This window comes from Danio rerio, chromosome 24, assembly GCF_052040795.2.
Source record: "Danio rerio strain M-AB ecotype USA chromosome 24, GRCz13ab, whole genome shotgun sequence".
In the NCBI taxonomy this organism is placed as follows: domain Eukaryota; kingdom Metazoa; phylum Chordata; class Actinopteri; order Cypriniformes; family Danionidae; genus Danio; species Danio rerio.
This window is the reverse complement of record NC_141044.1, coordinates 34,632,573-34,648,069: the sequence shown is the minus strand read 5'-3', so window position 1 is coordinate 34,648,069 and position 15,497 is coordinate 34,632,573. Positions and strand designations below refer to the sequence as shown.

At 35.1% G+C, this 15,497-nt stretch overlaps 1 protein-coding gene and 1 long non-coding RNA gene across 7 annotated transcripts in view; both read right to left on the bottom strand.

Moving 5' to 3' along the window:
- LOC147838080 (uncharacterized) overlaps positions 1-15,497 on the bottom strand; it is a 982,747-nt gene that overhangs the window by 722,233 nt on the left and 245,017 nt on the right. The gene's annotated exons all lie outside the window — the stretch shown is intronic.
- fam168b (family with sequence similarity 168 member B) lies at positions 567-13,516 on the bottom strand. 6 transcript variants are annotated; one of them, XR_015524508.1, is made up of 7 exons: positions 13,394-13,516; positions 9,976-10,064; positions 9,753-9,836; positions 7,074-7,216; positions 6,743-6,984; positions 4,758-6,655; positions 567-1,760 (listed from the first exon to the last, which is right to left on the bottom strand). XR_015524508.1 is itself a non-coding variant. In XM_087308756.1 (7 exons), the coding sequence occupies exons 2-6, from the start codon at positions 10,043-10,045 to the stop codon at positions 4,768-4,770; spliced, it is 585 nt and encodes a 194-aa protein (XP_087164882.1). In that variant the 5' UTR covers positions 10,046-10,064; positions 13,394-13,516; the 3' UTR covers positions 567-1,760; positions 4,758-4,767. The 6 variants fall into 6 exon arrangements, 4 of the variants coding, with proteins under 4 accessions (XP_087164882.1, XP_087164883.1, XP_087164884.1 ...); XR_015524509.1 differs by having other exon boundaries at positions 6,743-6,981; XM_087308756.1 differs by having other exon boundaries at positions 4,758-4,877; positions 6,804-6,981.

The following is a 15,497-nucleotide window of genomic DNA, read 5'->3' as shown; positions in this document are numbered from 1 at the left end:
GAATAAACACTATATTTTTTTTTTCTTATGGAAATTTTTTTTACTATCTTCATCAAATAAATTCTAATTACTTTATTTCTTAGCCGCATAATTAAATAATGTATCAAAACAAGCAAACTCTGGTTTCATAGATTATACTTTTTTTTAAACTTAACATTATACAGTATTTGATAACATCCTTACCACTGACTCAATTCAAAGTTTTATTCATATCTAAGTTATTTGCTTCATTTATTGACTGTTATGTGTGCTATTTGTGAGTGTAAAAAAAAATATTAAAATTAAAAATATACTTTTTTTTTTCTCTCTTATGCATGTACTCTGACTTGTCTACCCAGTTACCTTTACATACACACACTCAAACACACACACACACACACACACACCTGCCAGTACCTGACTCTATTTTTTTTAATCTGTTCTTTGTTGTTTTGTTTTCTTTGTATGTGATCCCAATTGATGTACCTCTTGCATACTTCAATAAAAATAATAATAACAAAATTCTGATAATAATAGAAAAACAAATCACATTTAACAACATAACACTTCAAGTAAAACACCCAAACTCCTAATTTATTACTGTATTTATTTTTTGGTCTTTCTTGAAAATACAAAACAAAAAACACATTAAACGTTACAAAACATTCTTTAACCGAAGTGACGTAGGCAATGTATAAAGTAAAAAGACGATGAAAATCAGTTACGGTGTCATTTTGAGGTAACAAGCGATGTTTTGGGTCAATAATAACAACTAAATATTTCAAATTCCCCTCCTCAAACGGTAACCAGTAGTGTTATCAAATCAACTTAATTGACTTTTCCTCTTTTTTGTAAGCAACCACATTAACGATTCATCAATTAAAATGTCGCAGCCCAACGCAATTCCAATATTAATCCTTCTAGAAGACTTTTAAAAGTTAAGAAAACCAAACCAGAGGTACACGAATGAGTTATAGCATGCTCTCAGCACCAATACAGCTCAATCAACCAATTTATGTACACACACACAGGCAATTAGTGCAACAATTAACTGCAGCGAGAGCATGTAGAGTGATGAAACTTATCAACTAAAAACAGGCATATGAAGCGGAGGCACAAACCCTAAAAGTTCGTCTCTCCAACAGGATAAATCCGTAACAAACACGCCATCACCGCCAAGAAGACGAACCATGCCTGTAGCTACAAATACCCTAATTAAAACCAGGTAAAATAACCCTCAAAAATGCTAACGTTATTAATATTTTGTATGAAATAACAATTAAGACATTGCATTTAATATACAGTTGTTTTTCCCCCGTCCCGATTATTTTTGCTTCAGATAGCTGCTGATGGTTTTGCATCTGTCGTAGCTGGTAGCTGTTGGTTTATTATTATTATTATAATTACTTAATCCTTTTTTTTTGTTGTTGTTTTGTCTAAATATGTACATGCATTCCAATAAAACTAATTCCAACTCTCTTCCGGTTTCACCAATTAAAGAGTTAGCTAAAAAACAAACTGCAAGACAGTCCACACAACACAATTCAGCATGAAGAGCTTTGTCTGGTCTTCGGCCGTGAGATATGTCGTAGAATGAAGTGAAGGATGGGAAGTAGTAATGGAGTCGGACTGGGAAGATACTCTTTCCTTTTCGTCTGCCATCTGGAGTCGGATTCACATTATGGTTGGAAGGAAGAGCAACTGGCTGATAACACTTGTAGCGTCAGCTCCAATCGTAAAAATACTGGACAGTGAGAATGCATATCTACCATCTTTTTGACCTGAAGGTGGTGACAACAACAAAAAAAGACAATTATTTCACACAGGGAAAATAAAAATACTCTGGGAGTATACGAGTTTAAAGGTGTTTTCAGCATTCAAACAAAAAGATGTTTGCCGTTTGTTCGATATTAAATAACGAAAATATATATAAAAATGTTCGTTATTTAAAAGAGCTGAATGACAAATCTTGAGTTTTTGTGGGGCAACTTAATTCTTCAACTTAATTGTTTTATCTTCAGTCAACTTAAATTTGGAAAAACAAACTATTTAACTTAATTCCATCATGTTGTCCCAACACGAACCCAGCATTTTTTACATTGAAGCATAAAAAGTTTTAGGAGCAAAAAAATTAACTTATCAATCTATACTATGATTTACAGATGTCACCCAGTAAAAGTACAAATTTACTGTCATTTTTAATCTTTTTAGTTCGACACACTTTTAAATAACCAAATTTTAAGCAATTTTTCAATAAAACGTTTAAAAACAACATTAAATATGTGTGTGGCTTCATTTTTACATAAATCTGTCTGTTACATTGAATCATGGTCAAACATTTTTACCCCTATTTTGACATTTTATGATAACAAAAGCATATTGAAACATTAAAATAGACATTTTACAATATTATTACTACTAATTTTTGCAAATTCTATCTAAAAAAAATTAGCCAAATTTTTTTCTCTTTAAAATTTTCAAGTAAAAAAAATATTAGAGAGAGTAAATATACTGATTATTATTATTTATTATTACTGTTTTATCCATAAATGTTGACTGTTAAATGTTGTTTATTCAGATTTATTTGTTTTATTGGATTTTTTAATTGAATTATTATTGTTATAGTTTCTTCTTCATCTACTACTACTGCTGCTGTAGCTGTGTCTCATTTCCGAGGCTGCTTCCTCCGAAGGATGCAGACTTCAAAGGTGAGTCCTTCGAAGTCCACACAAGCTGAACCAACCGTCTTAAAACAAGACGATCTCGCCTATAGAGGACAGATCTTGTCACCAGGCAATCGTAACAGCTGCTATTAATAAGTGGTAATTACATTTGTAATGACTTTTTTTTTTTACAGTATTTCCTTTGATCCAAACATGTACACAAACATGTAAACTGTTTATACAATCACTCTTTAGTAAGACATGTCATACTCTTTGTTTTTAAACATGTTGAAATATCCAAGTAAAATAAACCTAATTCATACATTTAATCCGGATTTTTCTTTTAAAAACGTCCTGCCGTTAAAAGCGCGCAATGAATCTTGGGACGTTTGAGGCCACGAAAGAATCCACTGGTTGTGTCCTTTATTACCTGGGAAACGAAGATTGCATTTTTAGGCTGCGTTTAAAGGAGCCTTCAATTTTTTTTTAAATGAGACAGCCTTTGTCGCGCCGCAATGACGCAGTGCATTATGAACGCATTTCGAGACAGCCTCTGAAATGAGACACAGCTACTACTACTACTACTGCTTACTGTTTTGTTTTTTTTTTAATACGGAGGCATGTTCTTTTTTATGTAAACTTTATAACTGCTATGGCAATACATTTGTCATGCCAATAAAGCAACTATTGAATTGAATTGAGGGAGAGAGAGCAGGGGAGAGAAAGAGTTTTGAGTTTATTGCCATATCAGCTTCTCTCAGATCAAGTTTAAAACTCTTTACAAATATCACTTTTATACAATTCTAAAAATATCTTAACAATAAAAAGGTCATTAATATCAATACATAATATACAAGATACAATACATATTAATAATAAGATAAAAAACCTTTTAAGGTTTAACTATTGCAAAAAAAGCCTAGCAAAAAGTGTTATGAAGCCTATTAGAACACGCTTAGAAGAACTATTCTATAATTAGAAAGTTATAAAAAAAACATACATATATATATTCCTGTTTTAGTTTTCTTTTATAGGACATGACATAATTCAGAGGTATTGAGTGCCATTTTCCTAAATATCAGATTTTCTGCTTGACCTCAAATGTGGTTTATACAACACTTCAACAAGCATTAAGCTCCTGTTGAATAATATTTTTGAGTCAACTATTCAATGATCAATTCATAAAGAAAGTCACTTGCTTTAATTATTTTCTAAATGACACATTAAACAATTGAGTGAATGATTTAAGAAATCATTCATTATGACTAAGATTTCCTATAATACTTGTGGTTTTCGTGTCACTTTTATATATCAGGTCAATAGTCAAAGCAGCAAATTATATTTTAAAATAAAATTAATAAATCACAAAATTAGGGTTGGGTGATGTGGCAAAAATGCAAACTCGATAATTATTTTCCATATTGAACAGAAAAAATATATATTTCAATATAAGTTGTTAATGTTTTCAGTTTTAAAAAGTAGCATAAAATTGACTAAAGCTGCAAAAATTAGAGGGCCCATTAAATGGCATGACAATTTAGGCCAATACATTTTCAGTGGCCGTACATCTATAATACTAACAGACTTTTAGATTCCTATTGTTGTACATTTCTGCCGTGTGATTGGCTCTTAGGTCAATATAGAGAAAAAAAAGTCTTATCATTGTTATTGACATAAATTTGATCAAGATATGATATAATATCGTTTATGAATTAAAAATTCATAGAACAACAACTACCAGATATTAAAGCTAGATTTCACCCTAAAATAAAAATTTACTCACACTTAAGTGGTATTAAAAATATAATTTCTTTCTTTTGTTAAACACAAAACATCCAGCCATTCACATCCATTGTACAAACACAAAAAAAACAAAACAATGGAAGTCAATGACTGTTTTTTTAACATCCTTTAACATTCAACATTCTTCAGTCAAACACTAAAATGTAACACAGATTTAATGCCATTTTACACATTTAATGTCACTTTCCTTTGTGTTCAACAGAACAAAGACAAGTCAAACAGGTTTAAAACAAGTGATATTGGGTAAATAATGATAACAATTGTCATTTTTGTTTCTTTAAGAGTGTGAAGAGATGTTGGTTTTGTACTCACAGTGTCGTGTTCACCACTGCGGGGGAACATAACTGTAGGTTGGAGTGGCAGGCTGGCGGTAGGTGGGCATTGAGGGATGGGGGGCGACTGGGGTCGGAGAGTGAGTAGTTAATAACGTCCCTGAGAAATAAAAACAAAATACATGCATTTTCACCCTTTTCTTTCCTTTCTAATAAAGTGCAACAGTCAGGTTTGAGAAGTAAAAAGTCATTCACTTTCTTCACAGACAAACTGATCTGATTTGTTTTGCTCTATTATGAGTTTTAAGAACATTAGTCAACTATATGTGTTTCTCAAACCCTATCTGTTCTCCTTGTGTCATATCATTTTAGAAATAATTATGTTTAACAGTAGACTTGATGTTGAAAACCACACTGCACAAGAATGCGTACAGAAAAATCAAAGAGTTGCTAAATCTGGCCAGTTTTTGCTAAACACACTTTTAATATGCTTTAAGACATTTTAAGGCCTAAGATTTAAAATATTTAAGACATTTTAAGACCCTGCGGACACCCTGTATTATTTGTATTATTTACGTAGTCGTAAACACGCTTATTTGTAGAGCAAGTGGATTTACTGCCGTTTGTTATTCCTAGTCATTTGAATGAATCTAGGAATGCAATGATATGGAATTTTTGGCTGATATCGATAACCGATAACTCTTAAGATTTGGAGCCCCAAAACCGATATACTGATTCATTCATTTTCAAATGCTTTTCCGGGGCCGGGTCGCAAGAGCAGCAGTCTTAGGAGAGAACCCCAGACTTCCCTCTCCCCAGACACTTCCTTCAGTTCCTCCGGGGGGATCTTGAGGCGTTCCCAGGCCAGTCGAGAGACATAAGCCCCTTTCAAACATACAGACCTTTCTGGAAAATTACCAGCAATTTTCCCGAAAGGTGTGTATTTGTGAACAGGCCTTTTTTGAAAATACAGGTAAAGTCGTTGCGGAAATTTTCCATATTCTACCGATATCACTGTGTGAAAGGGGCTATAGTCCCTCCAGCTTATCCTGGGTCTTCCCCGAGGTCTCCTCCTGGTGGGACATGTCTGGAACACCTCTTTAGGTAGGTGTCCAGTAGGCATCAGAAACAGATGTCTCAGCCACCTCAGCTGACTTTGATGTGGAGGAGCAGCGGCTCTACTACTAGCCCCTTCCGGGTGACAGAACTCCTCACCCTATCCATAGGGTTGCGCCCTGCCACTCTGAAGGAAACTCATTTCGGCTGCTTCTATCCGAGATGTCCTTTCGGTCATGACCCAAAGCTCATAACCATAGGTGAGAGTAGGAACATAGATTGACTGGTAAATCGAGAGCTTTGCCTTTCGGTTCAGCTTCTTTACCACAACGAACCGATACATCGACCACATTACTGCTGCCGCTGCACCGATCCGCCTGTCAATCTCACATTCCATGTTTCCCTCACTCGTGAACAAAACCCCCAAGGTACTTGAACTCCTCCACCTGTGGTAAAGACTTTACTTTGTTACTTCTTCCTTTGCTGTTATGTTTACACATTTAATATTTTTTTTCCGGGACGATTTAAACCAAAATACACAATGACACTCTATCAAACATATCTACAATGATAAGGAACATGGTTACTTACTGGGTTATTAACGCACAGCATTACCACACAAAGAAAGGATAAACTTTGAAGGAATAAACAATGTGAGGTAAGCTCCGGTATAGTGCAATAGACAAGTCTGAACAAGTTCAAACCACGCATATGCAAGGCAGCCAGTTATGTACGATTACGTAATCTATCGGATTAAAGATATCGGCCTATTTTTGACATGAAACCAATAATGATAACATTAAAAATAGCATTTATCGGCTGATAACAATATGGCCACAGATATTTCGTGCATCCCAAAATGAATCAGAAATCTTAAAACAACTGCAAAAAGAGCTTACTTCTGCACTGGAACTGGCTTGCAACTTCTTTAAATAAAATTATTAATAAATTACACGGCAAAAAAAAAGCCTTTTTTTAAATGGGTGAACACTGTTGCAAGACTTTTCATGGATTATGTCCTGTGACTGACCAGCTGACATCGCCATGGTGGTCCCTCCCACCATTCCCATTGTGACTCCATTGGGGCGCGGCGGTGGAATGGGTGGGGCATACATGGCCGCTGGCATGCCATTAGGCTGCACCACTGTTGTGTGATGAATGACATGAGGCGGTGCTGCGTAGAGGGGCTGTGTGTAGTAAGTGCCTTGCTGCTGAGGGAGAAAAGCATCCAAAATATTACCGAAATACAAGTTTGGTGCTATTTGTGCTCCATAATTTCCAGGTATATGATTTGGCTTACCTGTGCGTATGGGTTCTGCTGAGGGTAAGGACTTCTCACAGGGTAGACGGCAGCTGGGTAGGGGTTGGGTGATGAAGAATAAGGGGGAACGGCACCTGTTGTCGGGGAGCAGGACATTTTGAAAGGAGTCCCTGGAGCATAACCTGTAGGTATAATATATGACACATTAAATAAGGTAATAATCTAATGATGTTGTCTATTTTCTTTTTTGTTTTTAATTTTGATGAACTGTATTTTAAATATTACATGTTTTATATTCAAAAAGCAATGAATGGAAAAAATGCAATTTATTTAACTTACATTTTTTGTTATGAACCAATTTAGAATTTCCCCTCAAATGTAATTTTATTCCCGAGTAATTATTTATACTGTGGAAGTACAGTTTTTTTCTATTTAGTGGTATTATTAATTAAAAAGATAAGGAACTATAGTAATACATGTACAGTGGTCCCTCTCTTTAACGCGGTTCACCTTTCGCAGCCTCACAACATTTTTCATGCAATCTGACATGCTTTTCACAGCGCACTATGTTTTGTGTCCTGATTAGAAAATTGTGCTCTGCATCCTGACTAGCATATTGTATTCTGCGTCCTGATTGGCTGAAGACTACTGTCAATCAATCTTCTCCGTGCTGTGTTTTCTGTACAGTACAGAATGCGTTCTGCTTGCCAAACTGTGCTGTACTGTATGTTTGCAAGTTTTCTCCCCAAAATGTCGACAAAACTTTCTGCACCATCAAAGGTAGCTGTGGTAGCACCCAAAAGACAGAGGACGATGCTAACCATCGCACAAAAATTTGCACTTCTGGACATGCTAAAGAAAGATAGAAGTTACATGGCTGTAGGGCGCCATTACGGAAGAAATAAATAAAGATCAAATGATTTTGGCTTCATTCTATAACACTGGACTTATTTTCCTATGAAGGTTTGAACTTTAAGAGTGTGAAAAGTGTGAAAATGCCTGTCTGAGAAAAGTGTATAAAATGTGTAATTAAGAGTTTTACAGCCTTAAAACTATCTATAATAACTGTAAAAATAAAGCGGACTACTTTGCAGATTACAGCTTATTATTTTAGAACCAGCTTGTCGTTTTTAGAATGTAACTCCAGCGAATAATGAGAGACCACTGTATAGTTCAGGCAAAAACATTTATTTTGATGGGCTAGCATAAAGATGATTTGACAACAACTTAAAAGCCTTTTTAGAAAAATAATACATATCAATTTTATATATTTATTATATTATATATCCAACATTCTATTTGCCATTTAAAATTTAAAGGCCTAGTTTTGATTTTGTCATAAACCAGTGTTTCTCAACCACGTTCCCGGACGACCACCGACACTGCATGTTAGGATGTCTCCTTCGTTTGTCACACTCATTACAGCTGTTTAAGTCTCTCTTAATGAGCTGATGATCTGAAATAGGTGTTTAAATTGAGGAGACCTGGAAAATGTGCAGAACTGGTGGTCCTCCAATAACATGGTTGAGAAACACGTCATAAACCATATGAAACTTATGAAGTCCCCCAAAAATATTCAGTTTATTCTTGTGTAACTAAACCTTAAATTTAGTAGCATAATTAATTAAAAAATGTCCTTTAGATGGCACAATAGTAGTACATTTTGAGCTGTTTCAAGGAGAAATTTTTAATTTTAATGATTTGACAACACAATATTTAAACAGACGTTTAAAAAAATGGAAAATAAAGAAAGATATTTATTTTAATAATCTTTTTGCCATTTAAAATTCAAAATCATTAGTCCAGAATACCAATTTGGTTTACAGTTAGCTAAACACTGACATTTCCACTATAAAGTCAATTCTTTTTTTTCCAATTTTACTCACTGAAAAGCTTTTTGGGGACTAAGGGCACACTCACACTGTACCTTACTATACTAACCAGCACGTTTCCCGGTTCGTTTAAGAAATGTGAGTGCTCTGAATCGGGCTCAGAGCACGATTCAGTTGAGCTTTGGCAAACTTTTGGTATGCTTGTAGAGTGAACGCAAAGTGCGCCTGAGCCCGAAACTGATGACGAGACGTGACTTTTAAGGGACTGTTTCATATGGATTTATTAATCATTCTTACTGTTCAATGAATGCGAACTGTTATACTTTATTAAAGATGCAAATCCCTTGCTGCAAGTCAGCTGCCACCTTCAGCAAACCTCCTAATACATGCAACATGAGGACTTTATGATTATTTATGAGCGTCAAAGGTGGCTGATCTGTTCGGCTAAATATCTGACTGCATGTCACTGCATATCAAACGACTTAAATGATACAACTAAAGAAATGTCCACTGTGCTGAGTGAGAGCGCTTCTCTTCTGTTATACTGAACAGCGCATCATCAATGATGTAAGCATGCTCCGGCTCGGATGCAATGTGAGTGCAGGCAGTCGAGGGAGAGGGGAGACAACAAGTGTGCTTCACCATGGTTCATGGCAACTGTACATAGTGTGAGTACGCCCTAAGAGCCATAACAAAATGTTTTAGGATGTGAAATGAACACCTTAGACTGAGCCACTTCTTTTGACATTTTCAGTTTTCCACAGAGATAACGTCCTGTTTTGAATCTGCTGCTATGCCAAACCAGACTTAAATAAAAGACATACATCTCCACATGCCTTCTAAGACCAGAAAACAGTTAAATAGGCAGACTTTAAGCTTTCTTTACCTGAAGGAAAAGCTGGATTAGCACCAGGATACATGCTGGGGGAGTAAGCTGGAGCTGCTGCTGCATAACCCACAGGAAATCCAGCTATTTAAGAAGCAAAAGAAAATCACAGTAATGAACACAACAGCACTGACAATGTGCTGGAATTTAATTGCATGAGGTGTGAAAACTCCAGTCACTTCCTACTGATTGCATGCAAAGTGAGAGCTCATTCTCTGGTTACCTGGGTATCCTATTCCTTTAGGGTTGGCATACGGAACCCCTGATGAAGCAGGGCTATAAACAGGGTTCATGATGTCTATCTTTCAGCACCTTTACAGGGAAGGACAGTAGAAGAACTTATATTATACTCCTAAACAATAAGCTGACTAAATGGTTGTATTATAGGGCTGCACAACATTGGAAAAATCTAACATTGGGATACTTTGTTATTCTGCGACATAAATACAATTTTACCAGAAGGCTTAAATATCTCTGTTTGGAAAAAAAAATCCTCATTTTAAATTATGATAATTCTGAGAGGCACTGCATCTGCATGAAATCAAATTCAGAATCTACAAGCATATATAAACACAATAAAATATATACATACAATTAAAACAAAGTGAGCGTTTTATCAATAAGTAAATATAGATATCATTTTTCTGAGCATAACAGTATTCAGGTATAGTAACCGAACTATAAAAATAAATCAAATTCAATAAAAATTAAGCATTATTATAGTTACAAATGGTACAATTTCTTAAGCCTAAATGTTTTTAAAATCATAATACGGTCACAGGCCTCAAAAAATCACATCTAAATGATAAACTATAACACAGACTCAACATTGCAAATCCTGAGATGCGACTATAGTGAATGATCACATTGCGATATTGATGCTCAAATTATATATTATCCAGCCCTATTGTATTATGCATCATTTTTCTTTGGAGAAATGTCAGGTTTATGGAATAAAGATGAAATACCTAAAAAACAATAAAAGCATTAAACAGGTTAAATTTTTGTTCATATACTAGAATGTTTCCCGTTTGATAATTTCATATATAATCAAGTTTATTATTTTGTAGATATTCTAATTATTTATTTATTATTTGTGAATTGCCACATTAGCAACTTCTGGCTATTTCGTGGCAAAATGGATATACATAAAATATTACATAATAAAAAATAAATTCTTCAGTTCATTTAGTAGATATTCTAATTAGTACTGGTCAGAATAAGCATGTTGCTTAATTCTAAATAAATATTAACTGATAGAACATGTTTCTAATTAAAGAAAAAGTCTTATGTAAAAAAAAACATATTTTCTCATGTACACAAAGCCTCAGTTGAGATAAAGGTGGTTTTATAGATTCATTCAGTGACAACTTGTGACACGCTCTTTACATTGTTTACCATGGTACTTTGAATATTCAGTCTGAAGTTGCATGTAAACATCACCTGAAAACAACATTAGCACTATTTAATTGACTGTGAACAATATTGTACTTTAATAGTCATTAGCTGCTATTGTGATTTCACTGTTTAGAATTTGCGCAGAATATTTTTTGTGAATTTACATTATTAAGGAGAAAGTCTGAATGTGTGAATATAAAACCAACTTTACCTCAATAAAAACTTAAGCATCTTTACATCTAAAAAAATTGTCAAAAAAATTAAATGTATCCTATATATTAATGCTGTAAAGTAGCAGTAATTTACTAAAGTACTTTATGTACTTCTCAAATAATAATAATAATAATAATAATAATGTGTGTGTATGAAAGACGGGACATTCAGAAGCCAGAAAAAAATATGAATTTTGATTTAACAGAAACAAAATAAGAAACATTTCATAGGGTTTCTCTAAATTCAAACCTTGATTATATACATCGATGAAAACACAACAATAATAAGATTAATAATAAAAAAACAATAATAATCATAGTCGTCATCATCATCAATGTGGCCTAAAAATGATAACGCGTAAAAAAATAATACAGCAAATATTTAAACAACAAAAACACGCATAATTGCCAGTATCGATCAAACATACATACACACATATTGAGTTTCATGACTTGTGTTTAACAGTTATTCATTTGCAAAGTCACACTCTGTCACATTTGCATGTCAATCAAAACCAGTCAAATATATAGATGCCCAACTACATATAAAATGTTATATTCAATACTAGATATGGGAATATAACCAGTTTCAGGGTTTACCGCGATTTGGAAAAGCCAAGGTTTTAAAACCACTATAATTTTCTGTAATTCCGTTCCTACGATATTTGTACGTTTTTTTTTTTTTTTTCCATGTTTTTCTCAACTATTTTGTTTAGTTTATTAAAGGGCAGTAACAGTTTTTCCACATCAAAATCTACTCGTCAGGCTACGATTAACAAACATCTGAAAAACAAACCACTTATAAACAAACACCCAAGTAGGCATGGGACGATAACCGTTTTCAAGGTACACCACAGTTTGGAAAAGGTAAAGTCTTAAAATCCTCAGGTTTTCTGTAATACCATTCCTAAGGTATCTGTAAGATTTTTTATTTATTTATTTATTTGTTTGTTTGTTTTTAAGACAACAGTATCTCCAGCAGCAAAAATATCCAAATATGCAGTTTTAAACTGTAAAAAAAAATCAGTGTTTTTGAAACTAATAAAGACAGTAGAAGTCAATGATTGATTTTAATTATTCAGCCTGACAGGTTTACTGTTAAAAAATACTTTGAATGGTTCTTAAAACAAAATTTATTGTGTTCAATTGAGAAAACAGGTTGTAGTTTTTTACCCAGACATTTAAATAAAATATATTTCAGAGCAGTAATCATGATACCGTGAAACTGTGACATTTTAATCCTGTCAGATCCAAATACCAGCCCAAACCTAAAGTTTACTGTTCCAAAATATTTTAAATGTTTATTAAAACAAATATATCGTGTTCAATGGGGAAAACATGTCGTTTTTTTAACCCAGACATTTGAGTAGAATATATTTTAGTTATAACAATACTGTGAAACTGTGATATTTTAATCCAAGATTATCGCACCGTCAGAATCGTATAGTGGCCCATGACTATCCAATACTAAACTACGATCTATGATTAAAGATGTCGCATATATAAACAGCACCGTGTATGGACGCGTGCTGTTGTCAGATGCAACGTGTTTCTGCTCGCATTGTGCATCCGAGTTACGAGATTCAAAACATTCAGCCGATACATCAGAACTCAAAGCAATAAAAATACAAATGAAAAACAATCTGATGCAGAAAAAGCTAATTCGCATAGCGCTTCGCATCTGCACCCCTGAAACACAAGTGTGGTTTTCAAATAACGTTAGCTGCAGTCCCGATTGTAAACTGACTCGGTCGATTAATATTTTACACGATCAAAGACGCGCTTTTAGCATCGCTGCATTTCAGATGGAGCCTCGATGCTTTAGCACACCATAATAACAGACGTGACATTGTGCACGCAGGATGCAGCTCGGTGTTACAGGCCAACAGCAGCATCTCGCATCCCAGTTTATCCCAATTGACTCCATGTCCCGCTCCCGCATCCATCCTCCCCTTTCCCCCGAACCAAAACCCGCTCGTACGGGCTGCTGAGGCGGTTTGTTTTAGTCGGACAGCGGCTGTGGGTACGTACGGCCTGTGGTGTTTTTAGTAGCGGGCGAATTAATCCAGTATTTCGCTGTTGTCTGGTGATGTTGTCTGTCTTGCGTCGGCTGCAAAAACGCTACGCACAGCAAGCGAGCTCTGGCACTGACTGGTAGAACCGTGCGTCACTTCCGTTTCTGGAGAGAAATGGCGGAAAGACGTATTAGAGGCGCTCGCCGAGGGGTTTTGAATAAAATTCGTGTTTTATTTGCTGATCTGTGGGTTTGTTTTGTGTGTGTGTGGTTGTGTTGCTATTGTTAAATAAAATCACTGTACTTTTAGATAGTGTTGTGGGCTATTCTACATTTTTTTTAGTTTTAATAATTATCAAAAAACTGTTCAAAAGTTAATTTTGTTTAGATTAGTTTTTAATTAATATATGAACATATGAAAACTAATTTTATTTGAACTGAAGTTTACCCACATATTGTATTTATAACAACATATATAACTTTCTACAGCATGGGTCTCCAACTCGATTCCTGGAGGGCCGCAGCTCTGCACAGTTTTGCTCAGTGGCGGATTTAGGCATGTGCAGTGTGGGCGGTCGCGGCAAAAAAAGTGCCCCAGTAAAAGCTTTGAGATAAGATTTACTTTATGCAAGTGTATAGAGCGGTTATCCAAGAATACAGACATTAGAGGCCATTATGATTTGGCATTTTTGCACATACAAGTTTGTTATTCTTTTGTGCAACCAAACAATGCTGATGAGAACAAATTGACGCATGTGCGCATAAGGTCATTCCCGCGTGCCTCACACGCGCTGCTCCTAATTCCGGCTGTTTACGCCGATATGGAATAATGAGTCAGGGAGGTAACTAAGACATCATAACATTAATTCTCGGCCATGAGTCGGGTCTAAGATAACAGAGAATTCTATAAAACATATTTTTTTATATCTTTTGAACTGTCAAAATTAAAGTCTTAGAATATTACCCCAGTTGTGTCATTACATTGCTTTTCAGTTAGATTTAGGATTGATTTATTGTATTTTTTAGAATAATAATTGTATAATTTATAAACAAATACATATTGAAAATAAATACATATATTTAAATGTATTTATAATAATTATTTTAAATGTATATATTGGCGCAGTGGGTAGCATGTTCGCCTCACAGCAGGAAGGTCACTGGCTGAAGCCTCGGCTGGGTCAGTTAGCATTTCTATGTGGAGTTTGCATGTTTTCCCTGTGTTGGTGTTGATTAAATGCACATACCATCACCCGACGGATAGAGGACATATTAAGGCAAAGGCAGATTCTGCTTGACTAGTGTATTCCTTATTGAAATCCACTGTGTTATAAATGTGATTATTTATGTTACTATTGCAATAAGTTATCATTTTAAATGGTATACTAGTTATGATTTAAAGTAATGTTTACTATTTACTTTTAAATCTTATTGAATAATTTAGGAAATTAGCCATGGCAATTTTAATGTAATATCACTTAGTATGTTTACCTTTGGGCTCTCAGTGATATTTGGCTTTTGGCCCTTTATATGAAAAAGTTTCAACAGAGTCTGGCTGCAGACACAATGCAGACCGATGCAAGCTCAGCCTCGCATGCGCATTGATTGAGTATGATGCAATGTCAGCCACACCTACGCACTTGAACCTATGTGTTCGGTAGCGCATGTGCACTTCTGAAAAGTTTGGGCACCCCTACTTTAAAAGATGATGTCATTTATTCTATAATTAATTTTTGCATAGATAATAGCGACACGGTGGCGCAGTGGGTAGCGTGGTCACCACACAGCAAGAAGGTCGCTGGTTCGAGCCGGCTGTGTCAGCTGGCATATAGTGTAGTTTGCGTGTTCTCCCAGTGTTCGCGTGGGTTTCCCCGGGTGCTCTGGTTTCCCCCACAAGTCCAAAGAGATGTGGTATTGAGTAAGCTAAATTGTCCATAGTGCATGTGTGTAAATGAGCGTGGATGTTTCCTAGTAATGGGTTGCAGCTGGAAGGGTATCCGCTGCGTAGAACATATGCTGGATAAGTTGGCGGTTCATTCCACTGTGGCGACCCCAGATTTATAAAGGGACTAAGCCGAAAAGAAAATGAATGAATGAATGAACATAGAAGATACAGTATTT

Bases quoted from the DNA above. Each gene is read 5' to 3' on its own strand.
- fam168b (NM_001076569.1), bottom strand. From the start codon at position 10,045: ATGAACCCTGTTTATAGCCCTGCTTCATCAGGGGTTCCGTATGCCAAC. The intron at 9,837-9,975 runs GTAACCAGAGAA...CTTCTTAAATAG, and splicing joins TAAAGGAATAGGATACCCAG to CTGGATTTCCTGTGGGTTAT. The intron at 6,985-7,073 runs GTAAGCCAAATC...TTTCTCCCTCAG, and splicing joins AGCAGAACCCATACGCACAG to CAGCAAGGCACTTACTACAC.